General features: G+C 30.6%; 1 protein-coding gene across 1 annotated transcript; it reads right to left on the bottom strand.

The window, feature by feature from the left end:
- Positions 1-1,042: 1,042 nt before the first annotated feature.
- LOC114368254 lies at positions 1,043-5,622 on the bottom strand. Its single transcript, XM_028325575.1, has 8 exons — positions 5,612-5,622; positions 4,601-4,649; positions 4,130-4,255; positions 3,141-3,285; positions 2,954-3,033; positions 2,757-2,854; positions 1,585-1,658; positions 1,043-1,118 (listed from the first exon to the last, which is right to left on the bottom strand). Exons 1-8 carry the CDS (start codon positions 5,620-5,622, stop codon positions 1,114-1,116), a joined length of 588 nt encoding a protein of 195 aa, XP_028181376.1. The 3' UTR covers positions 1,043-1,113.
- Between the last annotated feature and the right edge of the window lie 13,582 nt (positions 5,623-19,204).

The following is a 19,204-nucleotide window of genomic DNA, read 5'->3' as shown; positions in this document are numbered from 1 at the left end:
AATATAAAACAAATGTTATTATTATTATTATTATTATTATTATTATTATTATTATTATTATTATTATTATTATTATAATATAGAGGCAGTTAAGAGTCTTTTTAAGAAACTAGGTATCAGTGGCAAATTTTTTTTTTAATATTTGATGTGATATGGTATTTAAGATTTAAATTTAAAAAATATCTTAAATCATCACTTGTTGAATCCTCTCATTGGCATAATTTATATAAAACTGTTCAATATAAAATTAAAAGACATTATAATTTGCAACGTTAGTATATGTATTATTTGATCTAAAATTACATACTGGTTCAATATAAAATTATAAGTACAAGTTATTATTTAATACAAAATTATTTGATCTAATATATTTATTATTTGATCTAAAATTATATATTGGTTCAATATAAAATTATAAGTACAAGTTATTATTTAATACAAAATTATTTGATCTAAAATTATTATTTAATCTAAAATTTTATACTATATATAAAATTTACTTCATAAAAAGTATAACATTTTAATAATACTAGATGCATTAGGGAATTTCTAAACATAATTCTTAATCTAAAATATTCATTCTAGATACCAGATGGTTAGAAGGGTCCAGAAAATTTATGAGGACGGATTATTTAGCTGAGTTCAAATTATTAAATATCCAAGAAATTTGTGATTTTATATGGAAATGGTTTGTGGAAAATATTCTTTCAATTATCATCAGATTTTACAAAACTGTTAATATGAAATAATTCCGAAATGGTTGACAAGATTATCACCTCATTATGGCCAGTCCACCTAGTTTAAGTATCCAGCACATCTCCTTGAAAACATCAAGAGGCTTTATTCACCTGCAGGGCATATTCAATTTTTAAGCTTTAAATGGCTTATATATATATATATATATATATATATATATATATATAATCAAGAATTCAGAAGCAACTAGCTCAGAAGTACCCAGACCAGGATATTGCTTTTCAAAGAATAAAAAAAATTACCTCAACAATATATGGAATCTAGCACATTGTTTTTCAAAGAATAAAAAAATTACCTCAGCAATGTATGGAATTATCTAGCACAGTATGATAAGAAGAGTAATGTGTTATTTTTGTTTCATCCTACACAACAGCAAAACCCATCCAATCAGGCTGTAGAAATTTTAAATAAGGGTTTGTTTTTATATGAGCACTTCAGCAAGTACTTAATTTATATTTTTATTTTTTTTATATGATTTGGTATGTGGCCCAAAGAATACGCGTAGGACAAAGAATAAAGATATTTGTTTTGATTGGTCTATTTTCTTATCTATAAGCCGAACACAAGAGAATAAAAATTATATACATGTTTGACATAATTATATACATGTTTAATTTCTATAATGTGAAAATTCTATTTCAAGGCACAAATGGACAACATTCATGCATGTTAGAAATAAAATGGCTTCAAAAGTAGTGAAAGCACACAGAGATGCCACATTAGGATCTAATATCATGAAATTCAATAATTTTAAGAAATGGCTCTTGGCCATGATTTTCTGTAACATATTACAGCATTTAGACTATAATTGACCTTGTAAAGATCTACCTTTGTAGCATACCAGTTGAGCCCTTTTCAAATGACAGCAAACATTGAAGCTCCTTACTACTGCATCTTCAACACTAGGTCAAAAATGAGCATTCCTAGTTAAAGCATAATAATTTAATGATTGCATCTCTGACGGGCATAGTAAGCTACGAAAATAATTAAAAATAAAACATATTTAAATCTAAAAGCATAAAACCTAAAAGTTATAGCATATTGAAACTTCAAATATAGTTTGAAATGAAATTTGACCTTCATGCTTGGTAATATAATCACTCCTCCTATTAGAGCCCCACCTGATTTATTATTTTTTACTTCAAATAGGAAACTAAAGTATTATGTTCCAAAAGTCCAAAATTTATAAATTAAATTAAAAGTAAAAATGTCTATATTAATCAGGAAGGAATGAACAAATGAATAGCCAGTTTCAAATAAAGCCAACAATCTGCATAGCCAAAAATAAATGTTCATCTGATAGGTGAATATTTTTAAAATAACATAAGAAACTATTGAGGGATAGGGATTCAATTTACAATTTTATGTGTTACTACATTCAATTTGAATTCATTTTTATGTCAACTGTCACACTGGCTAAAGAGAAAGAGAAAAATTAGGAAACAAGAACTTGGGTGTCTCCCTTTATTGCTTACTCTCTTTAAGTAATGATTATAGGCAAGTTTCCTAAATTTCCTATTCATGTAAGTCTAAAAATAAGCTTAACGGCAAGATGTATCCTGCAAGAACCGATGCTACAGCTTGAGCTTTAGAGAAAATATGAAGCATTTCAAACATAATGGCATGCAGCAACAGGACAACAAGAAGCAAGAAGTTTTTTTCCTTAAGAAGTTCTGATTTTTAAACACCTAAACAGTCTAATCGCCTGATTGATACTCCCAATTTCTCTATCTCTCTTCTATCACTTCACATCACCTATCTCTCATCTCTTCCTATATCTTTCTTGGTGTAGACACCAATAGAGGTCCATAGATCTTTTTTCCTTAAGATTGCTCAGATACACTTTTCAATGCCAGTAACCCATGTAGCAAAGAAGGTCTATATACTCTTTGGTATTCACTATTCAATAATAAAATTCAGGGGAAATAAACAGTGAAAACATAACACAGATTACATGTTAGGCTTCCAGGATTCATTAATTTTGAATAGAAAATTCTAACCTTCCAAGTGTTAGGGAGCCCTTGTTAATTTGATAAGGATCCATCCTAAGGCAGAGCCTATTATAAACGTCAAGAGGATATTGACCGGCATGAACCACCTAAATCACAACCAAAAATTGTTAGAAACCATAATTCAAAGGAAGAAAGCGAATCCTCAAATTATCACCAAAATTCTGAATAAAATCAATAATACTCACAATAAAACAACATTCTAAAAAGTGATCGTGTCGGCCAAATTGCCACCCACCAGTGCAGGATTGAAAACATAATGCACAAGCTGTCATATAAATGAAACACTGTTGTCAATAAGATATATAAGTATAACAGACAAATGAAAAATAAGAAAAAAGAGGAAAAGACTTTATTAAGTGTTAATGGAGTTACATGATTCACTTGAATCCTTGCATCTTTTCCCAACAAATTTACATTGTCCAGTGCAAGAAGCAAGCCAACAACAGTGATTAATAGTACTTTGATCACGGGCCCTTTTCTCACTTAAAACCCATTGATGTATGCAACTTAAGGTTTTCTGTCAATTGTAATCAAAAGGGATTTCATAATTGACAGAAAGGGGACCCTAGTACCTAATAATAGTGTTTTTTAAATGTCCATAACATGATAACAATACCAATCAATCAGTACACAAACTAAGGATCTATTTTATGTTAAATTTATTAATTTTTTAATTGTTTGTTTGAATAAACCACTATTTTTTACAACAATAATAAATCACTATTATTTAAAAACTGCCATAGATACAAAATAATTCCCATTTATTTAGTGATCCAATATTAAAATCTTTCCATTATTACCGAGAAAAAAACTTCCCATTAATAATTAATAATATATAAAAATTAAACTAAAAATACAATCTAGTTAAGAAAAATTTCTCTGTAAAGGGTAAAATTCAAAAAGCTAGAGTATATCTAGAGATACTCCTACACATGGCAAACAACTAGAGTATATCTAGAGTCCTAAAGGGAAATTCAAAAACTACAGCAAGCAATAAATTAAAATTAAGTATAAGTTATAAATGTATAGTCAAAACTACTTAATTTTGATCTACTGTTAGTATAAAGAAATTATAATGTTAGTAAGCCTTATTTGACTCCACCTACAATGACTGAAGAAACTTTTCTATATATAAATGAATCCTTAACACTCAAATGATTTAGAATTTTATTGTGTATAATTAGTATGAAGTGTTTTACTTTTACCTGATCCAATCAAGAGATAAGAGTTATACAGTAGAAAAGAAACACCTCTACAACATCTGAATTTTTAAATTACACAGCGATTATTCTTTCACTTCTTCCTAAAATACCATATAGTTAAATAATTTAATTTCTTCATTTAATTTAATTTCTACACACCTGAAACACCCATGAGAGCTGTTTGTCATCTTTAATTTTGACTAGGCAAGAAGATCTATGATCTGCAACACAATACTTGCAACCTCGAGCTATGCGACAGGGCAATCCAATATAATCTGCCAATCTCTGCGTTCATAAAACCCAAGTAAAGAGTAAATAATAACTAATATGTAACAAGGTTATCAAGACACATTAATGCATCCAACTCGGTCCAAAACAACCCCAAGCAACACTAATGCAGCTTCTTCATACACCCAAGCACACTCGGCAATATAATTACTCAGCTCAACAATATTCTTACTCAAGTAACTCAACAAAAACGTTCTTTGATAATAGATACCACAAATAAATTCAGGAAACACATGAACACTTCACCTTAAAAAGAATAGTTTGATGCCTACAAAGCCCACTAGACAAGCTGCCAATGGGAAGCACAACACACTTGTGAAAATTTCTCAACTCCATACTAACCAACTTCCAGCGCTTGTGAAGATCCCCTTGCTCAACCGGGAACATACCCCTTCACACATTCAAAAACCACAATAAATAAAACGGAAAAACAATATCAACATTAAAGCATTTCACGCTCCCTCTCAAAGAAGTTTATTCAAATTGAACTGGTCGTGACTATACCTGAAATTAGAAGAGAGGAGGACGAGGTTAGGGTAGCCGCTGCTTACGCTTCTATCTCGCAAACAAGAACCACAACTAAAAACCCTAGCGACGGGCCATGGAGAGGATTGCGAAGAACTAAAGAGAGGAGAGAGAGAGAGAAAAGAAAATTGTGTTAGTGGATTTTAATTAGGGTGAAGAATGGCTAGAAAGAGAGAGGAAAAAAGATGTCTGGCTCTTAGGATTTTGTGCCCTTCAACGATGGTTTTAAATAACCTGACGTAGATGGCCTAATTTTAAACACGGTCTCTTAAAGACCGATGTAAAACACTTCCCATTATTTACGAAAATGTCACCGCATTTATTTTACATCGTTTCTTCTTAAACCGACGTAGATACAACAACGTAAAAAGAGCTTTTTCTGGTAGTGACAAGTACTATGATGCTTTCCTTTAGACCCGTTGTCTTTGTTGTCCAATTTGAATTGTTTCTTGTGCTCAATGAAGCGTTCCTAAAGGGTCATACTTGTTGAATTGATGGTCATTATTACTGTGCAGGCTGAAAATCTTGTTGACTTCTATGAATACTACAAGAGATTGGACCTTGCTAGGCATTGTCAATTTCCAACCTTGAGATAGGTTCTTTCTTGCTCATTAATAAAAATATTTAATAGAAATTTCAGACTTGTTATAAAGTTTTATTCTTAATAAAAATATTTTTCTAAAAATTATCTTAGAATGATATTCTAAAATGATTTTTTAGGAACTGTCGTTAAAACTCTTGAATGTGTCAAAAACCGTCTTTGAATGTATAAAAAACTGTCGTCAAAGCTCTTTTTTCAATAATGAAGATGTACCGATCAAAAATTACCTTAAGGTCATAATCAAAGACCGATCCAAGAATAAAATAATCAAAATTCAAGTTTTAAATTTGCTAATAATTTTTTTTTAGTTTCTATAAAGTAAAAAATATCATATTTTTAAAAAAAAAATAATATATAATTTTTCATGTAAAATATTTCTGTTCAAATTTGTTTTAGACCTCATTTGTGACCCATCATAATATAAATGCCCCATAATTTTGCCTGAACGAGTGACAATTGATGAATTTGCACAAAGTATGCCAAACTAGGGATTTTGACATGGTTGTGTATAACCCTACTGCAAGCACAGAAACATAGCCATTCAAAGCCACAGCACGGCTAAGTACCGTTAAGTTGTACTTGTTCAAAATGTGGAGCACTCACTATCAAGTCATTGATTCAAGTATTATTGAACTTGTACATTAATTTTCTTAAAAATTTCTCACATTCAAGTATTATGAATAAAGATAGTATAATTAATTAAAAAAGAAACTCAACTAATTAAAAATGATTAATTAGATTTTTTGAAAACAATAATAATTAATAAAGCTGATAATAGTGTAAGGTTTCCTAATAGAGAATAGTAGTTAGCAAAGCTAACGAACTCACTGCGACTCCTCAATATCACATCCAAAGCCAACGCAAATATCACACTCCAACTATGTAGGATAGGATACGACTATTCAAATTTGTCGTTAGCCATGTTTACATTTTCTGAGGACCCCGGGAGCATTAAATGAGGGCAAATTTCCCCATCTGGGGTAGTTTTAAAAACTATTTCCCTAGATGGGGTCGTTTTCAAATTATTTGCAACATGGGGCAGTTTTTTACGTGAAATGCATGGGGACATGCAGCCAAACCGCCATTGCCAATGGCGAGTTTGGTCTCAGTGAAAGACTCGCCACTGCCAGTGGCGATATGTCCATGCAAGACACAAATCGCCAATACGAATGGCGATATACACAGCGCAAGGGAACCGCCAGTCAAACTGGCAAGTTCCATGGTCTGATGGTGCAGGCCTATGTCGCAGGCAGTTGCACTTTTCAGTGGCTAGGTTGCAGGAGCTTTTTCAGGGAAAGGGGAGTTGCAACTGCCATTGGCGAGTTGCCTGCAAGTTGCAACTCCCATTGGCGATTTAGGCAGAAAAAATAGCCATCACGAATGGCGATTTTGTGGTTATAAATACTCTTCTTTCACTTGTGTGCTCACTCACGTTTTCAGCTGTTCTTCAAATCAGAAATTCTTTCCTCTTTCAGCTGTAGTTGTGTGTGCTCACAATCAGTAGGTTTAAGTTTTCTGAATGCACAAAGAGCTTTGAGTTTTCTGAGTGTGTAGGGATTTTTATCCGCATAAAGTTTTAAGTTTGTTTGCTTGAACTTAAATATTTGAATCAAGTTTGTAATTTTGAAATTAATAATTTGTGTTATAATTTTTTTAACCTATATTTTTATAGCAGTTAGAAGGTATAGTTTTTAGTAATTCTTTAATTAAATTAGTTTTATATATTTATTTCGTAATGTCCCGTAAAATACAAATTTAATAGCTACACAAATTAAAATAACAAAATTTAATAGCTACACAAATTAAAATAAATGACCAAATTAAAATACATAGATTTGTTACACGTACAAAAATTTAACACAAAAAAACTTAAAATACTACCTAAAATAGTCTACAAATAAAAAAATTAAAAATGACATACCTTCACAAATTTAAATAAATTACCAAATTTAAATAAATTACCAAATTCAAATACATAACAAAATTAAAAATTTAAACACGTACATAAATTTTACACAAATAAACTTAAAATACTACCTAAAATAGTCTACAAATAACAAAATTACAAATTAAATAACTACAAAAATTTAAATAAATGACCAAATTAAAATACATAACAAAATTAAAAATTTAAACACGTACATAAATTTTACACAAATAAACTTAAAATACTACCTAAAATAGTCTACAAAATTAAAAATTAACATAGCAACATAAATTGAAATAAATGACCAAATTAAAATACGTACATAATAAAATTATAAAATAAAACACGTTCATAAATTTAACACAACAAAACTTAATTTACTAACTAAAAAACTCTATACATAACAAAATTAAATATTCAACTACGTACATAAATTTAATTAAATAACCATATTTTTTTCCAATTATTATAATTTAAATTAAATAACAAATATTATACACAAAAAATGGTATTAAATCAAAAAATTTTCATGGAATAAACAAATTTAAAGAACGTGTATATATATATATATATAATTAATAAAATATTATATATTTCAATAAAAACTATAAATAAGTCAATTAAATAATATTCACATTCCAACTAAACCTAAAATACCATATATAAAATACAAATAATATCATACAAACCTAATAAATCTAAACCAAATAATAATAACATAACAACTAAAATTAACGTACAAATAATTTTATCACAAATAATAAAATAAAAATTTAAAAAATCTTAACAAAATCATATTAATAAATCCACTACAACTAACGTACAAATCATAATATACCAACTAAATATTTCAATGTACTACTTAAAATTTAAAAATTTCATCTAACATCAACAAACGTAATATGTATATATAAAATAATTAATACCATGTTAATTTACAAAATTTAAAGAAAATAATATATATCAATTTAACTATAACTAACCTAACATATATCTATATATATAACACAACTAATAACATATAATTTTTAAAACCTAACATTAACCTATCAATTAAAGTTACCAAGTTAATAATCACTTACCAAGCACAAAGAACTCACGTAATATGAAGAGGAGAGAAATCACGTACCAAGACTGAAACAAAGCACACCCCTACAAACATTAACAAAATATTTACCATTCATATATAAATATATATATACACAATAAATATTTATCATTCAAAAATGCTTACCAAAAACAAAAGACAGCAACCAAATAAGAAGAAGGCAACAACAACCAAATAAGAGGAAATAAGGAAGAAGAATAGCAAAGCAATGGAAGCAAAAGAAGGAAGTGCAGTGCAATCACGAAGCTTCTTCTGCTTTTATAATGGAAGAGAGGCAAAAAAAAATTCAAACGGAATGCAACCCGCCAATGGTAATAGCGTTTTCTTGGCAAACATTCGCCTGCACCTGCAGCACTGCACTGCCATGGCAGGGACGTAGCCCTGCAGCCTCAGGCCATGGAACTCGCCAGTTTGACTGGCGGTTCCCAAAGCGCAAACCGTATCGCCATTTGGACTGGCGGTTTCGTCTCTGCATGCACGAAACGCCATTGGTGCTGGCGATTTGCTCAAGGACACCAAACTCGCCACTGGTTCTGGCGGTTTGGGTCTTGCATGCATGGTTTCCACGTAAAAAACTGCCCCATATTGCAAATAATTTGGAAACGACCCCATCTGGGGAAATAGTTTCTAAAACTACCCCAAATGAGAAAATTTACCTTAAATGAGAGTATGAAACCCTCCTTCTGGACCTTTTGTGTGCAACCTCTTTCCATACACTCTCTCTCTCTATATATATATATGTCTCTCTCTCATTATCCACTTTACACAATTGACATCACGGCTCTGCAGTACTAAGATGGCGCCAAAAGCGTGCTTGCAAATTTTCCAGCAAATTAGAGTGTATCCTCCGGAAAATTACTAGGAGAAAGATATACACAAAAATAATATAAGTGACTCGTGTTTATCTCTCCTACTGAAAATTTCTAGCATTAGAGAGAATACACTCAGAAAACTAATATTTTGTTACATTATCCTGGCTATATAATATTTTTTATTGGTATATCCTTCATTAAAAAAAATACATCGATTGAATTATTTCCTTAACAACTTTGATTGTTTTTGGATTTATATTCACAAAATCACATTATGGAAGATAACGATCACTAATTGCTATAATCAAAAATAGTATGATAATACAAAAATAAACATAAGTGATTTATATCACCTAATATTTAACAAGAACAATGTTAAATATAAAAAATTTTGACAATGAGAAACACCGAAAAATTTAAAAATGTAAAAATTAAAATATATCATAAACACAATACAATAATAGTGGAGACAAAAGCTTTTGGATAAACAATCGTGACAGATTTTAATTTGCAATTATAAAAAAAGATAATTTAATCATTTTGCGTAATTAAAATATTCCCTCTGGTCGGGAAACTTGGACTCCCCCCACTTCCTTGGGAATCTTTCTGCTGGAAAATTGATTAAAATTAATTCTCAAAAATCATAATTTCCTACGAATCTTTTTTAATGAATTACCTACCAAACATAAAAATCATAATTTTTCAATATAAGATTCCTAAAAAAGTACAAACTTTCTAGCTACCAACCCCATCATGTCTAAGTATATTTTTCTCTCACCTTTCATGCCACATTGTGCACCTTTATATGTTGTAGGGTGTCAATCAAGATAGAATCTTCATGTTTAAACTTTAAAAAAATAAGAAAATATTTTTTAAAAAAAAGTGATTTTATACAAGCAGTTAGAATTTATTTAAAACAATTTAAAAACTAGTATTTTTAAGAAAAAAATAATTTAGATAAGGAAAATCCTATTTGTTGCGAAAGCATATTACATCATAAGTGCACGACAAGTGATTTCCTTGAATTTTCCTATTACATATTTTTTAAATCTTTTAATCAATATTTATTTTAAAAAATCACCACCATCCATTTTTACATCCATGCAATTCGTGTAATTTTTCTTTCGTAACAAGTACTATCCCTCTTTAAAAAATGCATTTTTGTAATAGTGTAGTAATCAGTTTTATTCTTTTAATGTGTGTTTATCATGCTATTTGTTATGAAAGAAAAATGACACGAATTGTACAAATGTAAAAATGAACGGTGGTGATTTTTTTAAAAATAAATATCGATTAAAAGATTTAAAAAATATGTAATAGGAAAACTCACGGAAACCACTTGTCGTGCACTTATTATGACGAAATCTGTTTTTGTAACAAATAGGAATTTCTTTTTTTAAATAAGTTTAATTAGGCCATAGAACCCTTGCATACTAGTCACAAACGTCGCAGGGGAGATACTAGTCGCAAAAATCGACTTGGTCAATGCGAGTCTTCCGCCACGGATAAATTATTATGTATGAGGCTTCCAATAATAGTGAGTCTGGGTGAGATTGAGTTTTGAATTCAATTTGATTCAACTTAATTAAGACTCGATTATATATTGGTTGACTAATAAGTTTTATCATTTTTAATTCAACTCAAGCCATTTGATTAAATTTATTATTATTATATAAATTCATTAATAAATACAAAATACATTAATTTTTAACTCACATAATTTATTAAATTATTAAATAAAATCATCAATGATTTTTTTCTTTTTTAGTTATTGTTTTTATCTGTGTTTTAATTTTATTTATATTTTTTCATGCTAATACAATATATTTGCATTTAAAAAAATATCATATTAGCATTGAAATCATTAATTCTATTAGTCAAATGTTATCATAATTTGGTCTCTTTTAAGAACGTTTAGTCATTATTATAGTTACAAAATTTTAGACAAAAATAAATTATTATTCTAAAAAAATTTAATTTCAAAAAAATATAAAATTAATTTTAAATATTTAAACCCAATTAGTCCAACCCGCTTACGATCGGGTTAGGTTGGATCGGATATGTAAAAAAAAAAGTTACAAACCTTACCCAACCCAACCCATGAACACCCCTAGCTTCCCAGGATGTAAGCGGGGTCGGTTTGGGTTGAGTTTGTTGGATCAAGTGACCTCAGAATAATTAAGAAGGGGAGTTGAATTAATTATTCCTAAACCTTTACTAATTAAAAATTTACTTTTCTAAGGCTTTTACTATGTTGTTAAGTGAATAAGGAGTAGAAGAGAAACTTAACCAAAAGTAAAAGCGAAAATTAAAATGCACACTGAAAATTAAAAGAGTAGGGAAGAAGGAGACAAATACACAAGAGTTTTATACTGGTTCGGCAACAACCCGTGCCTACATCCAGTCCCCAAGCGACCTGCAATCCTTGAGATTTCTTTTCAACCTTGTAAAATTCCTTTACAAGCAAAGATCCACAAGGGATGTATCCTCCCTTGTTCTCTTTGAACAACCTAGTGGATGTACCCTCCACTAGAACTGATCCACAAGAAATGTACCCTCTCTTGTTCTCAGTCAAACCCAAGTAGATGTACCCTCTACTTGTACCACAAAGGATGTACTCTCCAATGTGTTAAGACAAAGATCTCAGGCGGTTAAACCTTTGAAACTTTGTGAATGGGGATACAAAAGAATTCTCAGGCAGTTAGTCCTTTGAAATCTTTTGTATATGGGAAAGGGAAGAATCAAAAGAATTCTCAGACTGTGTCGTTTTGAATTCTTTGACAAGGGAAAAAGGAGACACAAAAGAATTCAGGCGGTTAGTCCTTTGTTCTTTTGGAAAAGGGAGAAGAGAGACACAAAAAGAATTCAGGCGGTTAGTCCTTGGCGAATTCTTTTTGGCAAAGGGAGAAGAGAATGAAAAGGATGAATAGCACAAGTTTTCAAGGTTTGGAAAACCAGAAAACTTTGGAAAACTTTTTGGCACAAGGAAGAAGAAGAAGTTCAAAGAGACTCAGAAATCAATGTGGAAAAATTGCTTGTGTAAAGAATGAATTGGAAAAGATAGATATGTAGAATGATTGATTGAATTTATTGTGAAATGCAAAACAAAGCTTTGCTTTTATAGACTCTTCATGTCTGGTCAAGAGAACCATTAGAAGAGTTATGACTTTTAGAAAAACTTATAACCAATTTGAAAAAGTCAAAAACTATTTGAAGAGTTACATCTTTTGATTTGTTTAGAAACTATCACTGGTAATCGATTACCAAATCAGTGTAATCGATTACACAAAGATTTTTAGTGAAAGAATGTGACTCTTCACATTTGAATTTGAATTTCAACGTCCAAGCACACTGGTAATCGATTACCAAAACATTGTAATCGATTACAACTTTTTGAAATCAATTGGAACGTTGTAAATTCAGTTAAAAGCTTTTTGAAAACCATTTTGCTACTGGTAATCGATTACAACAATCTGGTAATCGATTACCAGAGAGTAAAAACTCTTTGGTAAACATGTTTTGAGAAAATCCATGTGCTACTCAGTTTTTGAAAAACTTTTTCATACTTATCTTGATTAATTCTTCTCTTGATTCTTGAATCTTGAGTCTTGAATCTTGATCTTGATTCTTGGAAGCTTGAACCTTGAATCTTGAATCTTGATTCTTGAAATCAAGTTTCCTCTTGAACCTTGAAGTGTTCTTGATTCAATCTTGAACATCTTGAACTCATTCTTTGATTCTTGAGATCATCATCTTTGTTATCATGAAGTGTTTTTGACCTTTGAGCTTTTTGTCATCACCTTTGTTATCATCAAAACTTCTTTGAATCAATCTTGATTCATCATGAAGCTTGCTTCTACAGAGTTTGGTCAAATACATGACTCAATCCAATCAAATTTGAATGGGTTGGTTTAGGTCAGTTTTCTAAGGGGGAAAATGAAACCCAACCCGTAAATGGTTTAGATTGGATTGGGTCAGAACGATCAAAATATTTAATTTTTTTTGTTCTTTTTTAAAACACAATATTTTTTATAAGCTAAATTTTTTACTAAATGAATCATAAACAATTGTTTCTTGTTAGATTTTCTTATTAAAAAAATGTGTGATGTTGTTACACCCTACTCCACTCTAGTGACGATTAACTATTTATAGCATACCATATTCGAGATAAGGAGTTTCAATAAGTATAGTGACGATGAGTTTCAAACACTTTTTTCTACCAAAATCAATAGAACATTACGATGTCTACTCTTTGTAAATAAATTTGAAATATTTTTAGAAGTCTATCTGAAGTGGTTTAAATCAATAATATCCTTGTCACTTTGATCCTAAAGATTAAGGATGTACTGATGTTTACTCAATTTAACTCGATAAGTATATGTAATCAATAGTTATTAGTATTTGATTTTTTTAAAATTTAAAAATATATATATTATATATTACATATAATAATAATAATAGTAATAATAATAATAATTTAATACAAATTAACTGATCGGGTTAGTGGGTTTAGATATTAAAACCTGTGACTCAATTCAAAACTCAATGAATTTAATTAATTTGGTCCGAATTTAACCCAAATATAAAAATTATTCAATCGAAACTATTTGAGTTGGTTTTGGTCAATTTAAGTTGGTAAATAACCCGCACCACTTACACCTCTATAGCTTTCAACAGCTCAAAATGTTGTTTGACTTTATCAAACACTTCCTGAAATGTTAACCTATTCACAGGCATAAAATAATTGTTTTATTAATTTCAATTTTTGAAAAAAAAAATATCCTTAACACAAAGAAAATTATAAAAAGTGATATACGAATTACTATTATTATTATTATATATTTTATCTAATAAAACAACTACCTTTTTTTAAAACTAAAATTTAGAATAACTGAATTTTTTAATATTTTAAGGTTTACTTTAAAAATAACACGATTTCAATATCAAAATACGTCTTAGTACAAATAACAAAAATATATTTTATATTCCCCGAAGAAAGCATAACATATACTAGTTAAAACTGGAAAAAGAAAACACAGGTAGTCCTAAAATTGTCAAATCATATATGAAATATATATATAGATATATGCGTAATACACATAAAACGTGGTTGATCAAGATATGAACTTTAGCTTGACGATTGAAAGGTACCTTTTCAATGTTAAGTGGGGAACCATTTTTTTCCCAACCATTCACCATATCAAATAAGGATGTTGACGGATTGGATTAGTTTTAAACAGAAAAATTATTTGATCTAATTATTTTGATTTGGTTAATTTATCATTCAATTAATTTAATTTAAATTTTTAATCTGATTTGATCCAATTTAATTTAAAATGATTTGGATGAGATCGATTTTCAGTTTTAATCATACTTTTAATTTTTTTATATAAAATATTAAATAAAAGGTAAGATATATAATAAAAAAATAATTTAAAATATCAAATATTTCATTTATACATTATTATATAACTAATTTATGAATATAAACTCAAATAATTAGTAAAATTTTCTTTAATTAAATATAATTTTTGTAAATAAATAGAATATATGATAATTTTATAAATATATAAGAAATAAAAATAGAAAAGAGTGATATTATAAATTTGTATAAATATATACATATGTATAAATTCAGTTTGGATTGGTTTCTAAAATCAAATTTGAAATCTGATCTGATTCAACAAAAAAATTTAGTTTTCCAATTTTTTGATCCATTTAATTTTTTGTTTATTCGATTTTTGATTTTTTGGATTGTTTTTTTTTTTCACGTGGGATTGGATCAATTTATAAAAACTCTTAATACCAAAGATACCTCCCATTTACTAAGTTTCATCTTGAATTCATCCTAAAAGAATAGAGGCATGCATTGGAAGGGCCATTGGCAGAAACCAGAAAGTTAAATAACGATGGATACTTAATTCCTTCAATTACACGTGAGATAGAATTCCAACCCAAACATTATCCCAAAATCCAATTTAATTACCATGCATGGAATTACATTAGCCTTTAGCAAGTAAACTTCATATACCCAAATCACCGTATTGAGAGGTGAGAAATGGTGTTTCAATTAACCATATGAAGCTATGATCCAATATCAATGTTACCACTATCCACAAATAAATTAAACTACTAACTAACCTACCAAAGTCTGAACACACTCAGCTTGAAAGAACCTAGAGAGAGATCGCATTGATTGAACAAGGACACAACTTAATATTGAGTTTGTGTGAAACTACTTCACGTGTGTTAATTTGCTCTAAAGCTTGACCTTGCAATAATTCAATTGTGTCTATGCTTTCTCTACAAAAGTTGAAGTATGCTTTTCACATATGATCTCTGAAGGGGGGAAAACCCAGACATACCCAGACATAGCAAACTAAGTGATTCATAAACTAAATAGTAGCCTATGTAATTTCTATCTTTGCAACATCGAAACCACATAACTTATGATTTTCTAGATTCGCCTCTCTAACCCTAAGACCAAATAAATGTCATGAAAAATCTTTCTCATGAGCATACTTACTGTAGTGTGTTAACTCCTTAGCAAATGTACTAATTCGTCAAAGTAATAATAAACAGTAAGATCGAATGTTGAATTCACAGGAACTTTGATTGGACTCGGAGTTTATATATACCAAATTTTAAGTAACGGAATGATTAAAAGAGAATATATTTCAAAGTAATAGCCTAGAAGTGTAAAATTCAACACTAATAATGGACATAAGAACAGAACAAGATCCAAGAGACAAGAAAAATAAACACTTTGGGTGTGGAAAATGATACTTGGTGCAGATTTTTGTAGAAGTGTTGGGTGTTTGGCCTACCAAAAGTACTATTGATGTAATGTTGAAGATTTTTCACACTTTAAAGTTATTCCAACTATTACCTTCATCAATTAAACTACTATAACCATGATCCCTCAAGTGAAAGAGCCTAAATCACTTGATTTCACTTTTAGTCCCTTAGAAAGTAAAACCAAGCAATTTGCTTTAAGAACAAAGATGCGTAAATAAGACTAACTAACACCATTTTATCCCTAGATATGGGTTACTTAGAAGTTCCTTCAAGTTCTTAGAGTAAAAACATTTTCCAATGATTAAAATTTTATAAGATACATGCAAATGGGTGATCAAACCATAAACAAAGCAATAAACATAGAAAGAAAGCAATAATACTGAAATAACATTAAATGGATAGTAAAGATCATTACATCACAGAGTTTTTGATATCTAAGCCCTAACATGGGTAAGTTAACCTCTCATGGTTATGAGAGACTCAAAACAAGAAGATGAAACAAAGAAAATGGAAGAAATGCAATAGGAAGAGCTCCCATAGTGGATTTTTGTCTTCAAAAACATGCCTTAGACCACCTCTCTAATGGAATAGTGCATACCCTTATAAGACACTTCAAAACGCTGCACTGTCATGTTTTTCGAAAAGTCACTATGCACTAAGCTTGCATGTGCACACACATGCACAATATAGCTGGCTTAAGGAAGCCACTAGACACTTGATACGTGCTCCTCCAGCTTGACCTCTCCTGCTGAGCGCGATGCTCCAAATCTTCACACATATTTTAGTCCTTTGTTGATGTACCAAAACTCTACAAAACATAAAGAAAACACAGTAAATTCTCTAACTTTAACATTCTTAAGCTAAAAACTCAAAAGAACCTAAATTCCTTATCTTTTTAGGTCAAAAGGAGCATTAAAAGAAAATAAATTGGGTAATTGCTACGTAATTTAAGTGCACAAACTAAGTATGCATAGCAATTATCATAATTCCATCTTTACTAGGAGTGGTGGTGAGTATGACACTGGCAATGAGAGGACGAAGAGTGGGAAAGTGGCATTCTTTCAAGAGAATGAAGAAAAAGAAAAAGAAAGTGAGGGTGAAAAAGAAGTGGTAACAGACAGTGTTGGAGTAAGCAAAGCTAGGGACCTAAGTGTCAAGGAGGAAAAATTAAAAGCCAAAACGTTCATTGCTAAAGATCTTCCTTATCCAAAGAATCCAACTAAGAAGGATAAAGAGAGACAATTTGCCTACTTCCTTAATATCTTTGAAAGACTTCAGATTAACCTTCCTTTCTTAGAAGCCTTAGAATAAAGGCCTAAATATGCTAAATTTATGAAGGAGCTTCCAATGAAGAAGCATAATTTTATTGAAAAGGACACCATTGAGTTAGAGGCAGAGTGTAATGTTATCATCCAAAAGACATTGCCTGCCAAACATGAGGATCCTAGGAGCTTTACTATTCCCATCAGCATTGGAAACTCTCTATTGATGGAGCATTGCTTGATTTGGGGACTAACATCAATTTGATTCCCCTATCTAAGATAGACAAAGTTGGGAATGTGGAAGTAAAGCCAACTTTCATGAAGACTCACAAATTCCCATTATCTTAGGGTGCCTTTCATGAAGACTGCCAATGTTGTTATTGATGTTGGAGATGGAAAGTGTTGGTTCTTTGTAAAATTCTGCTACTCTTAAACCTGCACAAGATCAAAAAAGAAAAAAACAGAAAACACAGCAAACAAACACAGCAGAGCAAGAACCCAAAGATTTACGTGGTTTGGCAATGTGCCTACATCCACGGGAAAGTGCAGCTCCTCATCATCACATTGATCATGTAATTACAAGTTCAATACAAGCAGCAGCTAGCTTTAATCTCTCTTGGTTTCTCTTTTAACAAAACATCTCTCAATCTCCTAGCTCTCTTTCTCTATTGAACTCTCTGTTTTTCTACAATTTTTCAGCTTCTCTGTTTTTCAGCCACTGGGAAAGTGCAGCTCCTCATCATCACATTGATCATGTAATTACAAGTTCAATACAAGCAGCAGCTAGCTTTGATCTCTCCTGGTTTCTCTTTTAACAAAACATCTCTCAATATCCTAGCTCTCTTTCTCTATTGAACTCTCTGTTTTTCCACAATTTTTCAGCTTCTCTGTTTTTCAGCCACTCTCAAAAACCCCCACCACTGCATTACATGATCAAGAATATATATGTACACTCTAGCTATGCTTTGGTGCCAAAACCAATTTAGTTATAATAACTGAAAACAGTTATGACAACACTACTTTAAAGTCTTCTCACTTGTGCCATTTGTGATTTTGAGTCACACACCACAAATCTCCACCTTGACTCTAAATCAGCAAGTGTCTACCTTGTGATTATGGGCTGCACTTCTACCAATCTGCTTTAGGTATCTTCAAAATTTATCAAGTCCAAGCAGTGCTTGAACTTGACACTAGAGAGGGACTTTGTGAACATATCAGTCGGGTTTTCTTCTGTTGAAACCTTCTCCACCTTCACCTTCTCAGATTCAATCACATCTCTGATGAAGTGTAGTTTCACATCTATGTGCTTTGTCCTCTCATGGTACATTTGGTGATTTGCTAAGTGAATGGCACTTTGACTATCACAATGAATTGTGACACAAGCTTGTGCTATTCCAAGTTCATTAATCATACATTTAAGCCAGATTGCTTCCTTCACTCCTTCAGCTAGGGCCATGTATTCTGCTTCAGTTGTTGAAAGAGCAACAACTGATTGTTGATTTGCTTTCCAACTGATTGTTGTACCAAACAAAGTAAACACATATCCTGTTAAGGACTTCCTTGTGTCTACATTTCCTGCAAAATGTGCATCTACATAGCCTGTGACTGCTGTCTCGTGTACTGTCTTCTTGTACCTTAAACCAGCTTTCAAAGATCCATTTAGATACCTTAGTGTCCACTTCACTGCTTCCCAGTGTACGCTGCCAGGATCTCCCATGAATCTGCTTATAATACTTACAGCATGGGCTAAGTCAGGTCTGCTACAAATCATTCCATACATTATGCTTCCAACACCACTGGCATAGGGTGTTTGATTCATTTTAGACCTTTCTTCAGCTGTTTCTGATGCTTGAATAACATATAGCTTTGTATGATGACCAAGTGGTGTGCTAAGAGGTTTGCTTTGATGCATC

Source organism: Glycine soja, chromosome 9, assembly GCF_004193775.1.
Source record: "Glycine soja cultivar W05 chromosome 9, ASM419377v2, whole genome shotgun sequence".
Taxonomy (NCBI): Eukaryota; Viridiplantae; Streptophyta; class Magnoliopsida; order Fabales; family Fabaceae; genus Glycine; species Glycine soja.
This window is presented reverse-complemented; position numbering and strand designations above follow the sequence as displayed.

What these genes read in the sequence shown, in the direction of transcription:
- LOC114368254 (XM_028325575.1), bottom strand. An exon ending in CAAGGATTCAAGTGAATCAT is followed by an intron (nt 3,034 to 3,140) that starts GTAACTCCATTA and finishes TTTATATGACAG; the next exon opens with CTTGTGCATTATGTTTTCAA. An exon ending in GGCTCCCTAACACTTGGAAG is followed by an intron (nt 1,659 to 2,756) that starts GTTAGAATTTTC and finishes TTTTTGACCTAG; the next exon opens with TGTTGAAGATGCAGTAGTAA.